The following is a 26,177-nucleotide window of genomic DNA, read 5'->3' as shown; positions in this document are numbered from 1 at the left end:
ACATTTAAATAAATAAAATGAAATTTAAATGAATTAAATTTGATGAGATAAATTATTGCTAACTTTAGATACATTGTACTTGATATTTATATGTATAAATATTGATTTTAATTATAATTGTTACATTGTTAACTTATTGTTAGTAGGCACGTGCTTTACACGCGGCGTATATGTATATATATGTATACATATACAAATATTACTGAGTTCACTCGATTGATTATATTGTTAACTTTATAATTGCATTATACATTATGGTTTGTTAATACTTTATAATAGAGTTTCTAATTGATAAATTTGATAGATCGGGATTTTGAGGACCATCTGATCTTATCTATAAGACAAGATCGCTCATATCAAAATCTTCAATTCGCAGTTACATCCTCTACATGGAAATAAAAAACGTGCACCTCCTCGACTTCTCTGCCTTATTCCAGCACCGACAAGCTAAACCGACGAGGGTGAGGAAGGTGGAATCGCGCCGAGACGAGTCCACCAGCGCGACGTGTGCGCAGTGAAACGAACGGGGCGAACTGCGACGGGACTGCTGCACCCCGTCGAATGGCTTGGCGGGGTGGTGGGTGGTAGGTGGTAGGTGGTAGGTAGCCCCACTGGCCTGGCCGCTGGCGTCGTTCTCGCCACCGACGTCGCGTCGTGACACCGACGTTCATGTTTCGCCGTGCTATCGACTCGCGAGAGGGTAAAACACGCGTGTTGTCAATCACGAAAACGCATCTCGCGACGTACTCCTGACGTCGGGATCGATGTACAACGACGAGCGGCCTGTGGAGAACGGGCGTGAAAGGGGAACGAATCGGTGGGTCTTTTGAAGCTAAGAATATCACCGTATGGTAGGAATCTTTAAAAAGAAAGAAGACACGATATATATATATACACGTACGTATGTGTACGTACACACATTTACACATATAAACATAAAGGGGGTGGTAGCGTATTATAAAACGATGGAATCGATACTCGCGATGAGAAATTCTGCAGAGTGAACGTGTGAACCATAACATTTCAGGAAGAGAAGGGAGCGCGGATGCTCGTGGACGCATGCAAATAAAGTGATTATGTGGTGGATGTAGCTCAAACGTGTCGCCAAGGGGGTGAATCTGGGTCATCGCGAGTGGATTTCTTCGCGAATAGAACGAAATAGAATTTTGCATTCTATATACCGAAGGAAACGGATGAGAGTTTTCCAGAGTGGATGCAGTTGAGTATATTACATCGAGTACATTGAAACTGCATTTAGGTCGTCGGAGATGGTTTTTATCGTGGAGCGATAGAGAAAACTATTTCAGGCATTTACACAGAGAGCTTTATTACATTTCAAAATTAAATCCTCTCCAAAACAAATATAAATATAACACGGAGAAGGGCGTGATGTGTTAATTAATAATTTGTTAATAATGACAATTACATTTACACGTAATAATTATCGCGTTCTAATCATGACATAGTATATAAAGAACGCGGGATAATTAGCGGAGAAATTAATGCAGCAAAAAATTGGATCAAGAAGACAATTGTCGAGGAAGCAATTTCTCTGCATCACGTTCTAAGTGCAGAGTCTTTTGAGGACGGTGAATAATATCAACGGTAAATAATATGGCGTGCGTTACTCCGCAATCGATGACGTCAAGGAATGAAAGGCATGTAGACGGTTCGATGTAAAGAGGCTGGGCAACGAAAGTGGATACAACGAAATTTCCCAAAGGACGAGGAACGAATTTCCCAAAGGGAAGAAGCATCGGCAATCGCGTTACAGAAATACCTAGAAAGTGAGAAATAGATTCTCGTAGCGATCATAATAAGCTTTATCGATTAATCGCTTCGGATTGGGTGCACGTATCTGTTTTTGAACAAGTCTTTTCCGAAAAGTGAGAAATGTGAGGCAAATTCTTCATTCATTATTTTATAAGATTGGGGAACGAGTCTTTCTCCCAGTTTTTGAAATATTTATCAACATTTATCTTACATGTAAAAAGCTTGAATAATAAATCACACTGTGATATTTTGAAGGATGTTAACGAGGAGAAAAAGGAACGTGACGCGATCGATTCTACATTTTTCGAGAAATTCTTAGTCGCTTTTCTTCTCAATTTTTACAAACGTCTTCAAGATTCCTTTTTATACTTAGGTGACAAATGCGGAGATTTTTTCTTAAGAGAGAGGAGATTCTCCGAACCGATCGTATCGATTTTTCACTTGAAAGACTTTTAACTATCTCGACAAATAGGGCGGATGCCTAAGAAGGGATCCCTGAAGGGATAAATCAAAATAAATCTCAAAGAGAGAAAGAGAGAGAGAGAGAGAGAGAGGGGGTGAAGCGTTCCAAGGGGTTGCAATATATCGAGTGCAGGGTTAACGAGAGGTGCAAGAGAGCCGAGAGAGAAGTCGAGACGAGTGGCGTTCCTCTCGATTGAGAAATAGAGATATCGTCGCAGAAGCAGGTTGATACACACAAAGTGGGGACGTTGTGGAAATGGGTCAAGAGTGTCTCGCCGATGGTAGTGTGGCAGCTTCTACTTAACTTGTCTCACGTTGAATTGTGCTATATCGAACGCTGTAGCGCGGATTAATTGAGAACAGGTCCTCAGGAAAACTGCAAATCCTGACAGTATTGTTGATGCAACATAAGTGAATCGAAATAAGTGTGCTATTATGCGAATTTCAAGTCGCGTGATTGCTTTTGCAATCTAACGAAATTAAAGTAAAAGAATTAAATTAAATTTCAGAATTAAAGTAAATAATTGAATTAAATTTCAGCTTCCAAAGTGATGCGAATTTTTGCACTCGCTTCCTTATTGTTTTGCGACGGATAAAAAATCCGTATATGGATGTTAATTTCGTAATTAAAGAATTTGAAAGAAGTGCAACAATGCCAAAGAACTAAGTGGTCTGTGCGATTTAATGAACGCGGGATCACCGAAAATACAACGAGAATCACAACGAGGAACGCAAGCTCGATGCGTCGGCGGTGCATCGCACAAGAGATGCGTCGTTTATCGCGGCAGAAACGCATCCGGTCATCGTCCACGTGCTGAAATCCGCGAGTCGTCAATGTGTGATCGTGTCGTCGCTGTTGTTTCTCTCGAGGAGACATAGTCGTCTCCTCACAGACTGGCGAATTCAACGAGGCTTCAATCATTTTTTACGGTCTACGGATCGCACAGAGCTACAGAGTCAGCTGCCACCACGGGGATCGCTTGGCTCCACAATATCACCGCTCAAGGTAAATTATCTTTAACGTCTGTTTAATTTTACTTATATAAAAATTGCTTGTGTGTGTAAAGGAATTTTATACAGCAAATCTCATAGATTTTTAACAAGCAATTTGTTTATTCCGTTTTATACATATTGAAAGTATTAAACATAGTTATAATAATTAGCTATTGAATTAATAATATACATATTTTTAATCAATTTCTTATCACTTCTACGAAAACATGTAAAATAATGGTCGTGTTATAAATTTTGAAGTTGATGGATTAATTGTAGTAGCCGTCATATCATAGTTTAATAATAATAACAAGTTGCCTACACCATTGCTTTCTCGAGCTATAAGATCGGTCAATTTCTTATCAAGTTTTGTCTGTGTTTTTTTAGCGTTATCTTTAATCATACAGAGTGCCGGCCATGGAGATTAGGTGATGTTGTAAAATTTTACACGCGAGCGCGCATAAAGATTGATCGACTATGTTCGATGCTTGCCCTACTCTCTCGGTGTCTATGTAATGTATTACGATGATCGCATAAAGCTTTACTTTCACCGTCGTCAAAGGGGAGAAGTATGAAATTCGGCCTATTAGCATAAGAGAGAGTTCACGCACGTCAAACGGTTTTTGTCCACGTTTATGTAATATTCATCGTTATTCATAAGTTACATAACAAACAGGAAGTAACTTGAATTTAAAATTTTAATATGTAATTATAGGTAAACAATAAATTATATAATTTAGCTGAAACATTCTTAATAATTTTATTTTAATAATTTTTATATATATTATGCGAATAAAGAAAAAAATTTAATGATTCAAGAAGTAAGAGAATTCATAGTCTATCAAAAAAATTACAACAAAATTATATAAAATTTTAATAAGTGTTAATTGAGAGGCAATAATGTATTTTAATTTTGATTCTTTCATCAAAAATATAAAATAATAGAAAGAATGAAAAGATATCCAATCAGTCTTTCGTTAAGAAATAATCGATTGTTAAAAATTGTTAAAAAAGAATACAAGAAATTTTTAATCTGTTAGGATATAATTTTATATATAACTCTATCTATATTCATAAATAAGTACATATTACGATGTAAGGGCAACTATTTAATTGCAGGTGAAATGAGCAACAACGCTGGATTCGGCATCGGCGTCGGCATCCCCGTTTCCAACGGGCCGACCCTTGCGGCCACCCAGCAGGGTCAAGGAGTGGCCGCCCTTATGGTGATGCTCGCCGTTCTGTGCTTCATCTTTGCGTATTGCTGTTGGGGTGCGCCCTTCTGTCGATCCCTATGCAGACGGCATTGTTGCTGTCGCTTGGAAGATCCCGATCCGGATCCACGGTTCGGCGGTAGTGACCAAGCCATGGTAGCAACGCCGACGATCATCCTCCTGCCGCATGGCAGAATGCTTGTCGTCGACGGCACGATTTTCACTCAGTTCCAAACTGATCCCACAGGTATAATTTGGAATTTTGTGCTTCTGGAATTAGAACAGTCACTACTAACAATAAGTAGAGTCAATTGAAGTAATGAAATCGGTCGTTTAGAAAACAATATGGATGATTAAGTAAGAAACCAAATTAAAGAAATTAAAATAAGAGCCAAATTTATCTGTGAATGAAAGATGATAAAGAAATTTTTGATAATACGCATATAACAGATACGTTGAGTACCAAGAAAAAGTAAACTTTTGCAGTTCTTTATAAAGTAAGTATCTGCAATGGAGAAAAACGATCTACATTGTTTTTTAAACGATTGGCAAAATTACCGAGAGTTATGTAGTAAATATATCTTGTATCCTTTTTTGCTACGAAATTTTGATAAATTCTTTAGGATAAATAAAATAATTACAAAATTTTTGGCAGGTTTAGACCTGGTGGAACTTGGCGATAGCGTGTTGCGCGCTCAGAGGAATCCGCGAAGCGTAAATCGTCATCAATTACAAAGCAGTCAAGGCAGTATCCTCGAAATGGACGCTGAAACACCTAGCAAGGACAGCTTAGGTTCCGTCGGATGTTTCCCACCGCCTACCTATGAGAGTATTTACGGCAAAGAGGAAACCGACATGCCTCCCTCTTATTCCGACATTCTCTTGCACAGGTACATCACTTTTATATAAACTGGAAAACCACTGATTATATATATATCTTAATCTCACCTCAATCCGTAGATTCGCCAATCTACCGCATGACATCGATATGCACGGCTACTGCCACGACGGCAAGGAGGAGATCGAGATGCAGAGTCTGGACAGTTGTCCGCATATCATTGGCAATCCGCTGAACTCGATGCCCGGATATCACCCTTACGCTACGGTGACAAGTCTGTCCAGTCTGCAGAGCTACCCCCGACGGAACGTTTCGCGCAATCCGTCCATTATCAGCAATCCGCTGGACAACTTTTACGTGGACAACGAGCTCAGTTTCTATCGTCTCAGTCGGGAGACAATGCCGCGGGTCTCCAGTAACGACGCGAACCTCGAAACCTTCCGCGCGTCTCACGATGAGATATCGTTCCGCGTTCCGCTCGACGAGAACGAGAATCATCGGCACGCAAATCGCAACAATTATCAGGTCGCCGGCAACGAGCTGATGAACACGAGAAATCGCGCTCGCAGCGCTTCCAGGCTGAGCCAGGACAGCCGCAGGAGTTCGTTGAATCGCGACGTAGATCGACATCAGGCTTTCGTCAGGTTGCCCGATCCGGAAGAGATCGAGGCAGCGCGAGACAGACGTGCCGATGAAGATCAGCGACCTTCTCGAACGTACCGCGAGGATCAGAACGCCAGGAATCTACATCTGGATCATCCTCAATTGCAAGACGCGGTCAATTGCAACATCAGTGACGACGATCCCAGATACTTCGCGAGAAACGGGCGACTGGAGAATGAGGACAGGAATGAAGACGAAGCCGAGGGAATTCAATATCCCGACGAGGAGGCTGGTAATTTCGGCGCGCTCGCCGATATTCGCGAGAGCAGAGTGTAATCCGAACTTTTAATTGTGCGTTCGCATTCTTTCGAGCGATTGCTAAAAAGGATATCGTCAGATCCGAAGTACTTTAAAAGAAAAAAATGTTGATTCTTTCAAATAAGACATAGTTTAAAAATTTAAAGAAATATTTATAATAAATAATTTTTATCTTCATCATCTTGATTAAGAACTTGTTGAGAAAGCCACAGCATTCTAATTTGTAATTAATGTTGACGTTCTTCTTTTAATTTCGTAGCAAAGAATTGGTTCTCTTTGCTCTTTATATCATGCGAATTTATTTAAACGTTATATAATATTTCGTACGACAGACAAAGAAAGTTGCGCAGAAATTGCAAGACAAATTTCTGTGATGAGTTATTGTTTCAATAATATTTACATATGAACAAGTTGATATGACATCCGGGATTAAAAATTATGGAAATTGAGTCGAAAAGTTATGGTTACGACATAGATGATATTGCATTGTGCAGAAAATATAAAACGATGTTATAATTGTATATGTATATATATATGTGACAATATAATTGTACGTGACAGTCTAGTAAAATTCGTCACACATACACGTACATACACATGGCACATACACACACATGCAGTATTTCTGACAGACGATCGTACAGTATGAAATTGAACAACGATTTTTTCAACGGAATCTTGAAAGTATAGCTCTTACGTATGGTGACTAAGAAAGGATTGGAAAGGAAAGAAAGAAAACGTAAACATAATTATAAGTTCTTTTGAGATATGCTGGACGAAAAATATCAAACGAAAATACCAAACACTTTTTATTCTCTTACAAATTAATACAAATTGTCGATTATGCGATAAATTATGTTACGTAATCGAAATCCTTCTTGATCAAAAGAAAAACATCGATTAAAAGAAATTAGCGAAAGCTGAGCGATTTTCGACGTAAGTTTATACGCGAAAAATTGTGTTTAAATCTAACAAACGAATCATAGCAAAGTTAGTTCGGTCCGTCCAGGCTTTAACAAGCGCACTTAAGTTTCACGAGCATAACCGACAGCAATTTAATCATAATTAGCGATTTCCTCCCCCTCGATATTTTATAAGTAAGCTAAGCAGATACCATGACCATTAAATAGTTGTACCATTAAAAAAATAGTATGCTTCTTATATTATTTATAAAATACACTCTCTTTCCTCACTATTTTTGAATGGTACTATCCATTGGATGCATCGAATGATTTTAGTATTTGCGAGAAGTAATAAGACGAACATAAATCTATGGTAACTAAAAAGAAAATGATTAATGGAGGTTTCAGGAACCAAAGAAAGATCTGTATTGAAATTGGGTAATTAGAGATACAGCAAAGTATCAAAACGTCAAATTGTACCAAGCATACTTTTCAGAAAGTGAACGTAACATAATGACGGTTGGCTTTAGATACACTTCTTACGTACACATATACGTGTAAGATAATTATAGAAAGAATTATAAAACGTCGTACACGTTATCACTGTTACCGTGTATCATAAGGACAAATCACTGACCGAGCGGTACTGAGAGAATAAAAATTTTGCATGAAGCATATATAATACTGTGTGCCTTCCTAGTTTTTAGATTGCTAAATGAACAATACAGACAACAGGATTTTTGTTTTACAATAGCTGATCATTTCGACCAAGCTCTTTTTCTTCCTTCGTTTTGAATCTAATTATAATAAAACAATAAGAAACAATTTACTCTGTAAGATATAATGTTATTCTATGGAATATCTCCCTTCGAATACAAACGATATCAATATAAATGAATGCTTCTCATAAGGAGAATCATATCTAGAGTTTCATTGTACATACGTATTGTTAATTATAACGAACACCGGATAATAAAACACGGAAGGCCAATTATACGAATGCACAAATTAATAAATTGACAATTTTTTTAATTCACAATATTTAAAGATAACGCGTCGTTCGATGTGAGAGCGGTCGACTTGTATTCAGCGGATTCTGATTCTCACCTCACGTATGTCTCGGTTTTATAAGATTAAATGGAAAGTTGAAGGCTATGAGTAAAGAAATATGAAGTGAATAACAACCCGTTTCGAGGATCCATAGTTAATTTACGAGTCACAATATTTACATGCTTATTCCAAGAACTATCAGTGCAATTGACTATGTACACAAGCGATATCGACATTTTTATGACTAACTACAGTTATCTAAAGAAAGAAAATGTCATGTAAAAAATATTCACAGGAGAAAGATGTTATTTTCAATCCACGTCGCTGTCCATGTCCTCAGGAGCCGAAGAATCTTCTTCTTCTTCTATATTTTTCTTGTCCCAGTCTTTCAACTTAGCGCCCATGACAAAGTCATCTCGAAGAACACTCCACATTTTGTGATCCTTAAAACAAACGTATTTCTATTGTTATACACAATTATACATCGCAATGTAAAACAGAATGTACCAATATGAATAAATATATAATTATATATGGCCTTGATAAACGCGTTAAAATATTTAATGCTTATTAAAAAGGATAAAAAATGGTATTACTCTACTCCTTTTCTACATACTAATGTAAAAATATTAATATCAAATCTAATTTACATGGTAAATAGGAAGATTTACTCACTTTATCTTTATCGTTTGTCTGCCCAACGGGCTTCTCAGATTTAACTGCATTATCAACGGGTATGCTTTTAGTGCCGCCCATAAGGACATCAAGGAAGGAATTTTTGTCAATGCTCTTGAATACTTGTTCGCGTTTTCTTTCCAACGGTCCCGCCTGCGATAATTTCTTTTTAATCTCCATTTGCTGCTGTCTTACCGCATTAAACAGTTGTACGACTCCTCTGCAAAATACACGTATGAAGAATTTATCAACGAACAAAAGACAGAAAAGATTTATAAATAACTTACTTTGTGGCTATCTTTTGCAGCATTCTTTCATGCTCCCGATCTGCAATGGATGGTTTTAATCTGATACCACTCTTCTTCGTTATCCTTCTCGATTTGCTCGATGCAGTATTCGCTGCGATATTTGTCTTATCAATAGCTTCTTCCGATTCCGTTTTGATCTCTTCTCTAATGCCATCGATCTCAAAAGAAATATCTTCTTTTCTCTCTTTTACTTTTACATCGCACAACTTCTTTGCCTTTGCCAGCACAACCGTCTTTTTTCTCTTTGGTTTATTTGTCTTTAGAATCTTTTGCATAACGTCAGCCCAGCCCGCATTCGAAGTAGATCCAGCATCATACGACGCCTCGCTCTCCACGTCACCCTCTATTTCTGAACCGTCTGACTCTTTTTCTTCGTAGTCACCGTCATCCTGATTATCGTTCCGTACCAATGCCGCACCAGCATTGTCTATCTCGTCTGTCTCCGGTTGCACTGCAACGAGATATAAAAATTCAACTCGAGACTTCATCGAGGTAATTCTCAGAATATTAAGATTGATAACAATTTTAATAGAGATGATGCGTGGCTCCGCGACATAGCAGTCGACTCTTTAGTCGGCGAGTCTCAGGTTTTAGCCCGATCCCACGTATACCTCAGTTTCATCCAAGCTTGATAGGACAATTATAAATAAAGGAGTATAATGTATATTCCATAATCTACTTCAAGGATCCCTATATCGATGAGAATAACAATTTGATGTGTATAACCTGTGATACTAAAAGACACCCCTTCTCTATTAGCTTTAATTATATATTAAAATCCATTCAGAGGTGACTATTTTTTTATCTTATTAAAATATAGATCCTCGAAATGTGAGTCACCATTCGTGTCTTTCATTCATCCAACCTCCTCTTTATTCTCCAACCAATCCCTTAATAAAATCAAAGGCATACATGGGACAAAAGTCGAAATCGAATGGATCGCTCTCGCATGGAGCCACGCGTCTCACGCCTGTATTTATTTAAACAATCTTCTCGTATGAGTCGCTTACTCGCAGTCCTTTTCTAATACAAGTAAAAACGTGGTATTGGTCCGACGCACTTGGTCCAGCGGCTCCAAAATACATAACCACAACCACGTGGTCGTGTGAACACTCGCGAACTGGAGCCACGAATCAGACGTGTGCTGCCATCCGGCAGAATATTTAACAAATATTTTATTGATTAACAACGGGTAATTCAGTTAGTACGTTGGATAACAGAAATTTGATCGAGAGCTCACGAGATACTGAAGAGTTCCGTATTATATGGAAGAAAAGTGATTATCATAAATAAAATAATTGATCTTTCTCTCTCTTTCTCTCACTCTTTTCAATTTTGTAGCTAAAAACAGTGTATTTCTGTAAATAAACTGTTTGTGTACGTTTTTATAAAAGCATGCAACCGTTGCCTCTATGGCAAAGGAAAGGAAAATAATTGTTGATAACGAGATAAACAATTAGCGCGCGACAGATATATCATCTGCCATCGACACACCGTTTTGTTCTCTCGTATTATGCTACAGGCTACTCCCTCATGTTTTCGACATATGACACACTCCAGATTCCAGATATTATTCTATTACATTCGACGCGTCACGCGCGGATTGACGACACGTGTCATTGAGAAACGACGAATCATTATTTTTAGCGGAGCGCACGCTATATAAGAACTCTTGTCTTCTCACGCCGTTCGTTTTCGCACTAGGCTACAGACGCGATAATGTATTTGCTGCATAGAAAATATGATGCCTCTATATATGCGACATGAAATATGCGCTTGTATATTTCATAGAAAAATCCAATTAAAACACGCAATCGTTATAGTCGTAGAAAAAAGACGTAAAAAGGTAAAATCTCAATCAAAATGATATCATCTCGATCCCTTGTCGCGACAATCGAGTGTTATACTTGACTTACTTGGGAAAGGAAAGGAAAATGAAATTAATGTTACGCTTTCCCCCGAGGCATTTACTTTCGTTTACAGAGAATTTATTGCAGCAAGGGCTTTCATTATTACTGCAGGGCATTATATCAATCAAAGAGCCGTGATAAAAACTTTATTCGTATACACGTATATACACGGATCGAGACAGAATATGTCAATTTTTGAGCAAATATGATTTTAATCACGGCGTATTTGCATAGAAATTAAACACGGGAAATCCACCGAGTTGTAGATATGCAAACACAATTAAATCCGGTTTTAAATCCGCTGAGTAGTTTTCCTTACATTGTGCGCGTTCGTCAATTGTCTGATTGCGTTGAATCCGGCTCTAAATTGGCTAAATGCATGGCACGTTCTCGTTTACCTTGCGCGTGACGTACGACTGGTATTGGCGACTTAGCGTGAACATGCATGTGTTACACACACATGTCACTCTTTTTTAATCTCTTTACTTCGTTGACTATCCTTAAGAAACCGCTAAGGCGGGTCTGCGCGTCCGAGCCGAATAAGTGAATATTTTGCTCGTATAACTGTAAAACTTGCAAGCCTGTTTAGAAGATGCAAGTCTGCAAATAAACAATGTTTATCAAAATGACTATAAAATCGTCAGCTACAACGTAGACAGATGTTTCATGAATTTTTTTTCAGATTTTTTTCAATACTTTAAGGGCCGGTTGTTCCAAAACCTGTTGGTAAACTAATAGTTAAATCATATATGTGTCTTTGTTTTTCCTTCAAATTAAAAGAAGGATAGACGTATATGATTTAACTATTAGTTATATAGTTTGCCAATAGCTGTTGGAAAAACCGGCCCTTATATTAAGGTAGTGAAAAATAGCGTTGAATGTGACAAATCCACTTAGAATGAAGGTACCGAAAAAACGTATACACTTTAAGGGATATATGTAGAAAATAATTTCTACATCTTCGTTTCGTTTTCGTTCTTTTCCTTCAAAAAAATTTCGGAGATATATATGATTTTACTTTAAAAAACCTTACAAAAAATCAAAGAAAGCGCAACTAGAGCAATTCACATTTGTATCGTCTTAACTATTCTAATTATATATTTGCTTATTCATCTTGTCTTTTTTTTCTGCATGGAAAATTGGTTTGGAAAAGAAAGAAGGAAAAAAAAAGGATACACATTGTGTTCTTTTCTCACTTTCATCTCTTTAAAACACATTTGTATGCAATAGATGACGCGAGAACATGCAGTTGAAGCAAACAGATTTATTCCAATCACTCTGTCATCGTTGTTATACATATATATACAACGCAAAAAAAAATCTGCTCCTGTCAGGTACACCTTCCGCACCTCCTTCTCTCCACCCCTTCCTCTCTTTCTCCCCACAGAGGGCTCGCGATCGTCCGTCTCCTTCCGAGTTCCGAGCGCTTGGAAGTTTGGAAGTTGGAAGGGTAATGGTAATCTCGCACAGCTGAGTGGAGTGAGAGGGACAGACTCGTGGAATTGGCGGCGCCGCGCGCCGAGCGCCAGCCAGCCAGTCAGTCGCTGGTCATCGCCTGACAGTCAGTGGACCGTGGATCATCGGCGACAGTATCGCTTGGACTTGGACAGTCTCGATCCGTCATTCGAAGGGTATAAGCGCGGTCGATCCGGAGCATCCGGAGCTTGGAGTCCGAGCGCGACGACGCGCGTCCTCGCAAAATGGCGGAACGAAGCCGCGCGGGTTACCTCGCGCTCCTTTATCTCGCCCTCGCATGCCTACTCGCCCAGGCGGTGCGCTCGAACCCGGTGAACATCCCCCTGAGCCGAGTGTCCTCGCGGCTGTTGGAGAAGGCGTGGAGGGCCCTGAACGACCACTCGCCGACGCATCACCTGTACGCCCACGGCAATCTGATAAACGCGCAGGAATTGGTGAGTCCGCGCGACGACGTCGCGGAACTTCCACGGGGAAATCGGTGAAATTTCGATTGCGCGGCGCTTTTGTTTTTATTTTCGACGCAGCCGTGTGGACTGTGGCCGCCACGGTCGATGAGCCAATCCCCTCCTTTGGTGACGATTGTTATTAGCAGCGAAAATGACTTTGCGCTCGCAGATATGCGTCGCAAAAGCTGCACGTAGCGTCGAGGGGTAAAAGGATAATTTTATCTGTGGAGAGAGTGAAGACGAGATTTTTCTATCTATAACAAAAATACTGAGTCAGATTATATTCTTTGTTTGCCATTGTTCGCTTTTGTCGATGTGACGAGAATTAAATTGTAAATTAAGTTAAATTGCTTAATTGTTATTATCGACGCTGTGAAAATTAAATTTGTAAATATCACGGGCGATATACATTGACCAAGATATTAGCTTACGCTATCATTGATATGAAAGACCATAATTGCATAAATTTGTTTTCCTTAAAAATAATTATTTGATAATATTTTGAGCAATATAAGTATGAAGTATGAAGGTTCCTTTTGTCTCTTACTGCAATAAAGAATGAGTTATACGTATAGAATGTGCGCTGGATTCTATTTATAGATAATCTTTTCACGGCGTGAGAAATATAAACAGCTAGAGGTATCAAGGATCGAGGGCGTCAGGTGATTGCATGATTGCAATGATTTTTTCTTTATTCGTTTCTTTAACAATCACGACGCCGTTTCTGAGATCCTACGGATAAAGATGTTATTTGCCGGATTCTTCCAAGAGTGCTGCAGAGCGTTGTGCGTGACATTCAGTTGATGTAGATAATTGGTAAATAATTGGTAACAATTACGTAGTTATTAGTCAGAAATGAAAAAGTTTGTTTTAGTTAAAGTCAAATCAAAATGTAACTGTTCTGGATTCTTGTATACCTACCGTTTTATCTCCTTGAGGGTGATGTTTAAATGAAACTTTCTTCAAAAAACATGGATAAGATAACATTTTTATTTTATTTTTAATCACACGACGTATCAACATTGTAAACTGTAATGTACTGTACTAATGCGTGTCAAGGTGTATATTATTTCTGTGCGTGTGTTCGGCAATGATAAACCGAGATGATAACGTTCTGGGTTATCGGGCCAAGTTGGTACTCAGGCCAAGCTGTACTCGGCCGAATGGAACGTGGGAGATGTTACTGCGCAGCAGATTTCTGTTTTTAAGCATAAATATTATCCAGTTTCATATTTCGCAACGGCGAAATAATCGCTGCAACGGCTGGAATTATAAACGAGGCTTATTGTTTCGATCGATAACGATTATATCAAATAAGCCTGATTAACCGTAAGACGATTTGCACATGATTCCTCATATAAATAACTTCGTTATTATTGTTGCAGGAGGAGCCGCCTTACAAAGTATACAAATTCACGTATGATCTGAGTCCAATATGCGGAGCGGAGTCTTGTCCCAGAGAGGCCTGTACTATCGACGTAAAGCAAGACGAGCGCGGCGACGTAGAGACGCTGAATGATTCCATTCAATGCATGTATTTCTATCCAGCCGATGCGCAAAATGACATGTCGCAGGAGCAGCAGAGTTATCAGGAGCAGGAGGACTCTCAGGTCACTCGGGAGAACTTGGTCGAACAGGTGAACAACAATCGAAGCGTGGAATTGGATCATGAGGTCCAGGAGAACGGCGACGAGAACGTCAGACCGTTCATCGCCATGCGCGCTTCCGGCAAATACTGTCCGGGTTGCCCGTACGAACTGAATCCGAATCTGCCGGGTCTCCTCTCCTTCGGCGAGCAAGCGTTGAGATCGATGGACGAGCAGACCGCGAGCGATTACAAGCACAAGTTAATGAGCATTGTGAGGGTCACCCGCTCGGTACCGGTCTCGTCTAACGTGATAGAGTACCAGTTGCTGCTGCTGACAGGCGAGTCCGAATGTCTGAAGAATGCCCTGGAGCAAGAGCAGGAATGTCAGCTGCGAACGACCGTTCCGACCAGGTTGTGCCTGGTCACGTTCGAGCAACGACCGTGGCAACGGACGTCTCTCAGAATTACCAAGAACAATTGTACGGATCCTGAAAACGCGTCTAGCGCCAAGCCGCAAAGAGTGTCAAATTTGGAGAGCGAATCCTTGGTGACGGTCAAGTACGATGAAGGAAAACCGTCTGGCACCGAGATGGCCGACGTCTATGAAAGCTTGAAGGAAATGTTGGACAATTACACCCACGCGCCATCGATGCCCTCGAGGGAGCTCGAGGAAGCGGAGGTGACGGAATCCGCGGTCGTAAAGGTAATGTTGAACAAGAGTCAGGACGACGAGAAGATTTCAGGTTTTACGGATAAGGCGAAGGAGTTCAGAGAATTCTTGGAAGGCTTTGATCTGCCTATCAAGATGGAAGATGCTACAGCTGACACAGCTGGAGCTATGAAAGAAGTCAAAGAAGAGAAATTTCAGCGAAAGAAGGTGGAGGATTTCAAGCTCGAAAAGCTGAACGATAAGGAGGACGTTAATAATAGGCAGAAACGATCGCAGCGCTTGGTCGGTGCTCCCGCGACAACGCCCATAGACGATCCTGAGATCAAATTGTACGCCGATAAAGCGCTGCGCAAAATTTCTGCGGAATCGGACAGTGCGAACGAGCCGCTCATAGTGGAGATCACCGAGGCGAGCGTCCAAGTGGTCGCCGGTAAACTTTACAGGATCAAAGCCAAGCTGGGCACTAGTGATTGCCCAAAGGGCACCAAGGACAACTGCCAGTTGCAGGCAGGAAGCGACGTCAAAGAGTGTCTGATAAAGGTGTGGTCGCGACCGTGGATCGATCGGGATTCGCCCGAAATAACGGTGGAATGTCCCCCGTCGGAAAGTAAGAGGAGGAAACGGTCCCTGCGCGGCGCTAATTACAACAAGAATATGATGCAGATGGTAGAAGAAATGAGGATCGAGCGACTGTTCAACAAATTCGCGGAAACCTACAATCGGGCGTATTCCACGCCGGAGGAGAGAAATTCGCGACTTCAGATATTCCGCGAGAATCTCCATATCATAGACCTGCTACAGGAGACCGAGCAGGGAACCGGTCGCTACGGCGTAAACATGTTCGCCGACGTGTCGCGCGAGGAGTTCCGAAAGCGTTATCTCGGTCTGCGACCGGACTTGCGATCGGAGAACGAGATTCCTCTGCGTAAAGCCGAGATCCCGGACGTCGCTGTACCACCCAGCTTCGACTGGCGAAAGAAGGGAGTCGTGACTCCGGTGAAGGATCAGGGCGGCTGCGGTTCGTGCTGGGCTTTCTCAGTGACGGGCAACGTCGAGGGCCAATACGCGATCAAGCACGGTCAGCTGCTGTCGCTGTCCGAGCAGGAGCTGGTGGACTGTGACGATCTCGACGACGGCTGCGGCGGCGGCTTGCCGGACAACGCGTACAGGGCCATTGAGAAACTGGGCGGTCTCGAGCTGGAGTCCGACTATCCGTACGAGGCGGAGGACGAGAAGTGCCATTTCAAGAGCAATCTGGCCAAGGTACAGTTGAACTCCGCTGTCAACGTTACGTCGAACGAGACGCAAATGGCGCAATGGCTGGTGGAAAATGGTCCAATCTCCATCGGCATTAACGCTAATGCCATGCAGTTCTACATCGGCGGCGTCTCGCATCCCTTCAAATTTCTGTGCAATCCCAATACTCTGGATCACGGCGTGCTGATCGTCGGATATGGCACAAACAGTACGTATCACGCTGAAATAATTTTGAACATTGAAAAGTATATATAAATAGGAAAAACACGGCAAAAAAGAAAGCAGAACTTACGTTGTATTTTCTTTTCCACAAAGATTCAGAGAAATTAATTTTTATCATCGCTCTCGATGATTATGGTTTTACAACTTAATCTTATATTTTTATACCTACTGTTAATAAGTACACATATAATCCAATAATCAAGAATACGTATTTCACTAATTGTAAGGATCAACATTCTTTTTAAGACATGCTACATTTTTAACTTATATCTCTTCGAAGATTTACAAGTAGCGTTACGATTATTCAGCGCGATAATAGAAACGATATTACAATCAATATTCTCTTTTCAGGCTATCCGCTTTTCCGCAGAAAGCTACCGTATTGGATCGTCAAGAACAGCTGGGGAAAATCTTGGGGTGAACAAGGATACTATAGAGTTTACCGCGGGGATGGTACTTGCGGACTTAACAAGATGGCCTCGAGCGCCGTGGTTATTTAATGCTGACTACGTAAATAAGTTTTTCATGACAATTAACTTATAATCGTTCCGAACGAAGTTATACACTATACACATGCATATAGAGATATCCTTTTCTACTAATTAATGTCGATTTTTAAAACTAAATCCATTCGTTTGCCACATATTTGACGAACGTGACCTCATTATCAATCTACACTATGTATTATAGTATCCACTCGATATTATATTCAGTTTAATTGTGCAAGTATCTGGCAAACGTATGAATCATCTGGAGCCAACCAAGTATATATTGTGCTGATCGAAGCTAAGTTTAATTCTTTGCATATCTATACCGGGATAAAAATGATGTAATCGTTTACGACAATCCTATGAGTTTGTTGAAAAGTTCAAAACTACATTATAAATAGTAATTCGCTAATATTTCGCAAATCTCTTTATAAAGTAATATAGATAATACATAAATATTTAAAGTGTGTTAAAATGTGCAATGATGTTGAAACTACAGCAATAGAAGATGTTAAATGTTAACTTCGCTAAATTTTAATTGCGTGTGTAAAAATCAGTAAGTAAACAGTGAAAGTGTAACCCTCCCGCTCCGAGACGCTTTTATATTTTACAGTTTTTAAGTTTGTAGTAGACCGTCAGCATTTTTTAAAAAGTTTTACAACGAATTTCTGACTTTGCGTAGGTCCTGAAGAGTAGTTTTATATGCAATTTATTAACTTGAACAAAGAGCGAAAAAAATAATTTATAAGAAAGTAAACGAAACAAGGAGATAAATAGGAGTTCGATTTTTATTGAACGCAATAAAGATAACTATGCGAAACCATGTCAATTTAATATACCTGGAATTTTTAACATAGGTAAATATATTCAAAACCTAAATTGATGTCGTTAAAATCCTTATAATAATATGTATGTTGAAAATATTGAGAAACGTATCTAACAAAAACAAATTAATAAAAATTAATAAAATTTTGTTCTCTTGACGTAACTATGTTGAATTGCAAAATTTATATGAAACAGGAATGATGAAAGTTATTTAATTTCACAGTTTTAATTGTAAGTCTAATTTTAATTATAAGTTGTATACTGGTATATATTAGAAGCAATTAGAAGAGAGAGAGAGAGAGAGAGAGAGAGAGAGAGAGAGAGAGAGAGAGAGAGAGAGAGAGAGAGAGAGAGAGAGAGAGAACGAAATACTCAACAGCGGAATAATCGTAAACTTATAAAAGCAATTGTTATTTTATTGTTTCAAATAATCAAAAAGCATTTATATTTATATTAAATTTTTCATTAAATCGCGTTGCGATACTTACCGAATATCATCGAAATGTAATCGTATATTCTACGTGTCAAATCTTCAATAAAAAGAAATCATAGGTTCGAAGTAATACAGAATACTTATTTCAACATTAATGAAGGACATTTTTTAATATCCTTTGCTAACCAGAACTTGTTTAAAAAAGTAATTCCAAAGTGGAGCGAACAAATTTAACAAGGAATATAAAGGATTACAATATGCGACGATCACGATTTCTTCAAGAAAAGTAGGTAAGTCTGTCGATTTACATAAATCGACAATGACATATACAAATCTAGATGTGCTATATATCATAATATATCCAACATAATGTAGTGTGTCGTAACACAGCACATTTCTTAAACTTCATGTAACTTCGTTGATATTATGCAATAGTTTCGAAATCTATAATTTATTAAGAATTATGGATGTAATCTGTGAAATCCATTTCTTCACATTTAATGCTATAAAGCCGCAACGCTTTGAAGTTATGTGAACACACAAAGAGAAAGATTCTAGGAAAACTGTACACCAGTAGCAGGAATTTTACTCATTCATTTCCTCAATGAATTATTTTATACCTTTACCTGGCATTTTTTAAATATATTTTTCCTGATATAAAATATTCCAGTAAGAATGATTTGAATTAATTTCTAAAATAAAAACTGCAATAGAATTATTAGTCGATTATTAATATTTTTTTAGTGCAACATAAAATAGCAATATAAACGAGTGCCAGGAGTAAAGTTCTGTGTTAATGATATACAGTTTATTCAATACATACAGTAAATATCCATGCAAGGTATCAATTGCTGATTTATATATAGAGAGAAACGCTTGGCATATAAGCTCTCACATGTCAAGATACCAAGATACTTAAACAATTAATAATTCTTTCGTCTGCTTCGAAATCGGTTGAATAAAACGCTAGAGAATGTACAGTAGGACACATTTAATGGTATGATAGTCTTAGAGGCGATTATGTGACCGATATTAATAATAATTGTAAGATCCCCACTGATTATAAGGTCCGTAAGCCTGTGGGCCGCCTTGTCCATACTGCCAATTTTGGTAGTTAGCATAATTGGGATCTGATGGAGGTGGGTATTGTTGGTAACCTTGTTGATAACCACCCTGACCGCCGTACTGCCCGCCCTGAAACTGCTGTGGCGACTGATAAGGCCCGCTTGGACCGCTGCTGTACTGGTATGAAGACTGCGAGCCCACGGACGGTGATGGTGGCACATTTGATTGATCGGTTTTTTTCTTCGGAGGTGAAGAATCGCTGTAACGACATCATACACGGCATTATAAGATAATTTTCTATTGCAAGCAATTTCAATTAGATAGAAACTATATATTAATTATATTTAGCAATATTTTTGTTTCACACATTAACCAACGCGTTTGTTGAACTTGTATATTCTATTAAAATATTTTAAATTATATTTAATATGTGAGACAATACAACGTTAAAATCACTTAACGTTACTTTGTAAAACTAATTATCTTCATATTTTAGATTTTCTAGAAATACTTACGTTTTGTTGTCGTCGCCCTTCGTCTTTTTCCTCTCTTTCGCTTGCTTGATGCATTTCTGGAATTGTTCGTGAGCCTTCAACACTTGCCGGATGTCGGGGCTGAAGTCTTCCAGGAATTCTACTTTACGTTGCGCAAAAAGCACTCTCTGCTCAAGATCTGCGTGTTCTCTTTCTATGAACATGTCCATGTAGCCTACTATTTCTTGAGTGTCAACTGGCGTTCGTTGCATTGCCAAATCTATTAATTGCAGGTATAGCCTGGGATTGTCTTTATCTTTATCTGTGGCCTATATAAAAAAATGTAATGCACGTGTTAATTTCGCCTAACACAAATCGTCATAATACGTAGTCGAGATCGAAATTAATTTTGTATTTAAACGTACCTTCATCAATACTTTAATTGCCCGCTCAACATCATCCTTGACTTTACACAGGAATCGCGCGTATTTTACAGCAATATTATTAGCGATCGTCCTGTTCTTGCTATTACTAATGTAATTCTCATATAAGGTACACGCCTTCTCCAAGTCTCCACGGCGGCGTTCCAAGTTTATTCGTCGATATGCTACTTGTAGCATATTTGGCAATACGTTATCAATATTCTCTAATATGGCGGCAGCTTTCTCGAAGTTATCCTGACCCTCCTCAAAGATAGCCCATTGCAAATGCAAGTTTGGTTTTTTTGGATGATGTACCATACAAGCCCTCGAATATACATCTCGGATCTTTTCTGTGTTATCTCCCTTCAACGATTCCAAATAACGCACAAACTACGCAAATAAAAAAACAAAAATACTTATATTATGCCACATAATTTTTAATGATACACTTATCGAATTGTAATATAATATAAAAAATTATTAGATACTTTATAAATATTATTCAAAATAAAATGTGATACATAGGTGATTTTTAATTATGTTTGAAGTAGTGACAAGAGAGAATCAGCTTCTATGTAGTAATAATTAAGATTGACACATTTACTTACTCGCATCCAAAATTCATCATAAAGTGCACAAGCTATAAGACACCTCTCGAATAAAATGATTATTCGATTCTGATCCTTTTGTTCAATCTCGAAATCTAGGTACTCCTTCCAGTTTTTCAACTGACACCGTTCCAATGGTTTTACATGGAAATATGGTCTCTTTATCTGTTAATTATACATCACACATACAGTTAGACCAATTTACTCTAGACTGTAAACTAATTTGAATTTTGTTCCAATGTGAGATTAATGCATCCAAATCTTTTAATTTAGAATATACTTTTCTACTTACAACATAAAACATTGTAAAAGATTGACTTCTGTACTACAACGAATCCACATTTACTGCGCGATTAGGTAGAGCTACGGTGAGGGATCGAAATGAGTGAGAACTTTTTTTTCATTTACAGCAGTGAAACATTTCAACGTATTGAAATTAAGAAGTCTCATTTTTGCTAATAATAATTTAAAGCGTGATCATAATGAACATATATAATTATAATCAAATGTCATGTACCCCTTCCTCATACGACCATCTCGCTGCCACCGCATTGACGTTCGCTTTGTGCATTTTACGCCTGCTGCTAATGATCTTCTCACGGATGGCACGGGTCTCCTCGTCAGTGGGTGGTACCTCGTGGGGTGGCGGTTCTTCACCGGGCGGTGCGTCATCAGCAGCGGATGCCGCGGTGGCGTCGTCTGATTTCAGTAGGGCCTTTACTTCGGCGCGTAGCTCGAGGAAGTCGTCCACACTTAGGATACGATTTGGCAAGTTGGATGATACGAATTCTTGGAAGGCTTCGAAGTGGGAGGTGTAACCAAGAGTAGGTGTCGACAGTAAACGATCGTACAGTGCTGTCACCCTGCTTAAGCGTTTTGCTTCTGACTCCCACTTTATGTAGCTCTCCCAGAGACGATCTGATCTGTTTTACATTAAATTATTTTACGTTATATTATTGTATTATTATATTATATTTGTTCAATCCGCGCTAATTGTTTATCAAAGTAAATCTTTATCAGCATACTAATCAGCTATGTTATATATAACAGTTAAAAGTACCTACTAAAGAAATAAATTGACTTTATTAAATCACTTTTCTGTCGACAAGTACATAGGAGCAACACCATATAAAGGAATACTATAAAAACTAGAAGATCTAGGTTCGTTAAAAAAAAAAACTCTAGATTCGTTACCTGAACTCAAGCCCGCAAGCTTGTATGGCTCGTTCGTACTGCTCACGGAGCTTCTCTTCATCTTTTTCGTAAACGGTTTTACAGTGGTTGATGTAATGGAGCCAGAGATCGACGCTTAGCGAAATAGCTTTCAGACCTTGGTCGAACACCTGCGGTAACGGATTCGTGGATCGTAATTAGAACAGTTTACAACTGGGTTGGGCTTATCGGCGGGTAGATCTTATACCTATTTTGCTTTTAGCTTTCGTTAAGCATTACGGTCTTTTTTTTTCTTTTAGCAACGTATACTCACATATCGTACGCTTACTGTAAATAAAGAGATTTAATTAACACAGAGATTGCAGAGCATTGTGCATTCACCTTAAGAGTCAGGGAGTGTTCCGATCTGGGCGCCACAGTGTCTTCCGCCACTCTTTCTTGCTCCCACTCTGGCACGTGCACGTGTCCTAAGTCTTTGTCTCTGACTTTGACTTAACACCCAACCCGACATATCTTACTTACATAAAGTAAGAGCGCATATATCTTATGCTTAAGTTTTACAATACTTTCTGTAGTAAGCTATGTGTACAAATGCTTACAGTAAATATAACACAGTTTTCTTTCTTTCTATCGCGATAAAGGCGCTTCGGAAACAACTAGCCATCTCGCTCGACTTACGTATCGTACGATAGAGTACTTGATGTATTCGATATATCGGTAAGATAGTAAAATATGTAATATAGCATTTTTGTAGATATCGCAGGATATTAATTAAATACGTAACTATTTTGTAAACGAAGAAAGTCGAATAGGTGCCGCAAGACGTGCTATGCTGTTGGAAGGGAAAACCATATTTATGTGCGTGCACACTGCCCACGCGTCTTCCTAACTCGAGCTATTTTCATTAGATTGCGTTATTATAATGATATCATATAATGAGAGATAGCCTAACGAACATAATATACGATCGGACTCACCGTTTGGACATTTTCGGAGTTGCCCTTCTTCTTCTCGTAATCGGCGAACTTTCTCCAGTAACCGTAGCAATATGGATAACGCTCCAAGAATTTGGTGTAAGCTTCGCGCGCAGCCTCAGCATCGTTCTGTAACAAAAACGACAAAAAATTGAATATTACTTCCAATTCATTAAAAAAAAATGTCTGTACATCTCAAATATGACGTCTTAAATTGGTTTGATATTTTCAATTAAATATTAAGGATTATTAAGAATGACTAACACAGACTGAATTTCAAGGTATAAAGTATAAAAACTTGAATGATTTTTTTACTTACTTCTTGATCCACGTATTGTAAGAGATATGTCCATCCCGTGAAATCAGATGGATCTTCATTAACGGCTTTCCAATATTTTTCTAGTTCGGGCAACGTTTTCTTTTTCGGCGATGCTGGCTTGATCTCTTGCTTATCTCCCACCTCCGCATCGCTCGACAAGGCGACCTTCTTTGCTGGTGCCTCGTCATTGTTCTCAGACGTCGGAGAACTGGGATCGTATTCTCCTTCCGCGTTCAATTTACGTTTGGCTAAAAGTACAAGGAACATGTAAGAGGGTCAGTTTTAGACTGTAAAATTTTATAGAACAGTGTAAGAAATGCACTTACTTCCGGCTTCAGCTTTGATTTTCTTCTCCGGTGTTTTATTCAACTTCGCTGCACTCTTTTTCTTTTTGTCACTATCCGGTGGTAATTCATCTTCGGACACGGATTCGGTTTCACCTAGGTCTGCTGGAGCAGCAACCGGCAGCTCTTCGTCGGAAACTGCTTCGGTCTCTGGTTCCTGTACATTTAAAGTTATTTATGGTATCAAGTTACGAATTAATTATTATACAGAATCCAGGGAGAATATTGACTATGTATATCGCGAAACTAATAAACGCTTCTGACCTTGGCGGTGGCTTCGGTCGGTAATTCATCCTCTGACACAGCTTCCGTATCAGGCTCGGTCTTTTTTGTGTCTTCTTCTTCTTCTTCGTCATTTATGTATTCCTGCACGACTTCGTTATGTATAATCGACGCGTTTGTAACTTCGTTTTCAGCTTCAGTTATTTCTATACGCGGCAGAGAATCACTCTGCAACTCTTCCATATCTGGTTCTTCCACCTTACCCGTCACTGTCTCGACATCCTCAGACATTTCTTGCTGCAAATCGTCAATTTCCATAATCTGGATCCTGGTAACGGTGTGCGTGGTCATGTCCTCTGAATCTACCTCCTCCGCCTCTAAGATCTCTTGTGTCATCGTACTGCCGTCTTCATTAATAACTTCTTGAAAGTCTATCAGCACGCGTTGCTGATTTGAATCGTCATTGCTGACATCCTGACCTTCCATCTCGATGTCATCACGTTCAGCCAGCATCTCTACCTTGTCCATGCTACTGTCTTCCATAATTGTGCCCTCTGATCTTATTATATTGGAATTCCGCTAAAAATAAACCGAGTTTTAAATACAACGCGATACAAAGTGGTAAAATAGTAGTGGTCTATTTTCCTAGATTAAACATCAAGAAAAAATGATATTACTTACCGTATCTTCTTCATCCTGCTCCATTTTTTCGCCTTCTTGATTCACATTTGTTTCATGTATATTAGCATCTTCAGAGTCCTCCAATTCCAAGTGCAACATAGAAGTGTCTTCCTCGCTGCGCTGCTCGACAATAACGTCCGCTAGATGTTGAACTCCGTTCTCGGACATACTTTCCATCATGCCTTCTTCAAACGTAGATGTAGTTTCTTCCTGTAATTACATTTAGTTACTTAAAAATTAATGTTTCCATACTATCTCCTAATTATGCAAATATTGTTATCATTTACATACATTAGTTGCTTTTCATTTACACTCGAGTGATCTGAGTTACTCAGTTAGGTGAGTATTTTATACTCAGGTAAAATGTCATTTTGTATTTACCTGCTTATTTTGGTGACAAAGCTATCGCATGCTAATACAGGTTCATAGCCTCACTTTTAATGTGAGTCTATTAGATTCATTAAAGCACATGGTCTCGATTGTGGATAAAAACTCAATTGAATCTCACTTGCCAGCATGCAAAAAAAATGTGCATTCAACTGAGTTATAACATCACAAGTGAGAATTATCTGAGTTTTATGCAAATGGAAAGCAACCATTATATTACATAAAAAATATTATTACAATTCAATATTTTAAAGTTGTACGAACATTATTTCATGCTGTCGTTGTTCTAACAAAATATATCTGATTGATGGATTGTTTGCTCCTCTTGGGATTGCAACTCCAATTATTCACATTAAAGAAAAGTAAACAAAAGGTCTAGCTGACGCTTCGCTATTTCGTTTGTCTTATCGCGAGACGATGAAAAGATCGTATCAGTCGCCGATGACGTTAATCCATGCAACCGGTTTCGAAAGGTCTGACCCTTACCTCGACAACCTCGACAACCTCCTCGATCTCAGGGACCTTCCTCGGGGAGCGCGTCGCCCGGGCGAGGGACTTCTTCACCGACGGTTTCTTTCCGGCGGCCACGACCGCTGCCTTTCGGGTCCGACCCGACCTGGTGCGTCTCACTGAAAGAAATAACGAAATACTTGTATAATGCTCCAAGCTGCGCCGAGACGCCGTCTCGTCGAAATGGCGGTCTCGTGGGCTGGGCGGCCGTGCCGGGCGGCACGTCCTTGGTGACGCGCGGTTTCTCGGCAACGACCCGACGATCGATCAGGGGTGATCGGCACGTTACTCGGAGCTTCGTTCCTTACCTGGCTTGGCCAGCTCGACCTCGGCCTCGTCACCGCTCGCTGAAGACATCGTGCTCTCGGTAAAATATCCGGAATGTGAAGCGCAGAACCGCGGACGGATAATGGGCGCAATGGCGGCGCAACACTTCGAAACAAGGTTGCCAATCGCAAAGCCACGCAAAACACGCAGTTTCGTCAAAATCGGAGCAAAATACGTGCGCTCGCCCTGCCCGCTTTCAAAATCGCAAACACTGGCATCGC

The 26,177-nt window shown here is 39.4% G+C and overlaps 4 protein-coding genes across 6 annotated transcripts; 2 read left to right on the top strand and 2 right to left on the bottom strand.

Moving 5' to 3' along the window:
• Positions 1-3,324: 3,324 nt before the first annotated feature.
• Positions 3,325-10,291, bottom strand: LOC143899147 (RRP15-like protein). Of its 3 annotated transcripts, none has more exons than XM_077409161.1 (5): positions 10,147-10,291; positions 9,116-9,587; positions 8,829-9,048; positions 8,447-8,596; positions 3,325-4,730 (listed from the first exon to the last, which is right to left on the bottom strand). In XM_077409161.1, coding segments are annotated over exons 1-4 (825 nt in total). In that variant the 5' UTR covers positions 10,148-10,291; the 3' UTR covers positions 3,325-4,730; positions 8,447-8,464. The 3 variants fall into 3 exon arrangements, with proteins under 3 accessions (XP_077265287.1, XP_077265286.1, XP_077265285.1); XM_077409160.1 differs by having other exon boundaries at positions 3,325-4,712; XM_077409159.1 differs by lacking the exon at positions 3,325-4,730 and having other exon boundaries at positions 6,877-8,596.
• On the top strand, positions 4,353-8,700 carry LOC143899146 (uncharacterized). Its single transcript, XM_077409158.1, has 3 exons — positions 4,353-4,689; positions 5,098-5,332; positions 5,403-8,700. Exons 1-3 carry the CDS (start codon positions 4,353-4,355, stop codon positions 6,217-6,219), a joined length of 1,389 nt encoding a protein of 462 aa, XP_077265284.1. The 3' UTR covers positions 6,220-8,700.
• A 2,257-nt stretch (positions 10,292-12,548) lies between the features above and the next one.
• Positions 12,549-18,387, top strand: LOC143899292 (uncharacterized). Its single transcript, XM_077409500.1, has 3 exons — positions 12,549-12,956; positions 14,354-16,691; positions 17,057-18,387. Exons 1-3 carry the CDS (start codon positions 12,747-12,749, stop codon positions 17,203-17,205), a joined length of 2,697 nt encoding a protein of 898 aa, XP_077265626.1. The 5' UTR covers positions 12,549-12,746; the 3' UTR covers positions 17,206-18,387.
• Positions 18,305-26,098, bottom strand: Prp39 (pre-mRNA processing factor 39). The gene is made up of 13 exons (XM_077409499.1): positions 25,938-26,098; positions 25,606-25,748; positions 24,733-24,942; positions 24,094-24,630; positions 23,812-23,986; positions 23,486-23,733; positions 23,170-23,295; positions 22,214-22,362; positions 21,537-21,942; positions 21,020-21,184; positions 20,415-20,801; positions 20,032-20,318; positions 18,305-19,775 (listed from the first exon to the last, which is right to left on the bottom strand). The coding sequence occupies exons 1-13, from the start codon at positions 25,984-25,986 to the stop codon at positions 19,484-19,486; spliced, it is 3,174 nt and encodes a 1,057-aa protein (XP_077265625.1). The 5' UTR covers positions 25,987-26,098; the 3' UTR covers positions 18,305-19,483.
• Between the last annotated feature and the right edge of the window lie 79 nt (positions 26,099-26,177).

This window comes from Temnothorax americanus, unplaced genomic scaffold (genome assembly GCF_048541705.1).
Source record: "Temnothorax americanus isolate GAGA-0224 unplaced genomic scaffold, ASM4854170v1 Scaffold26, whole genome shotgun sequence".
In the NCBI taxonomy this organism is placed as follows: domain Eukaryota; kingdom Metazoa; phylum Arthropoda; class Insecta; order Hymenoptera; family Formicidae; genus Temnothorax; species Temnothorax americanus.
This window is presented reverse-complemented; position numbering and strand designations above follow the sequence as displayed.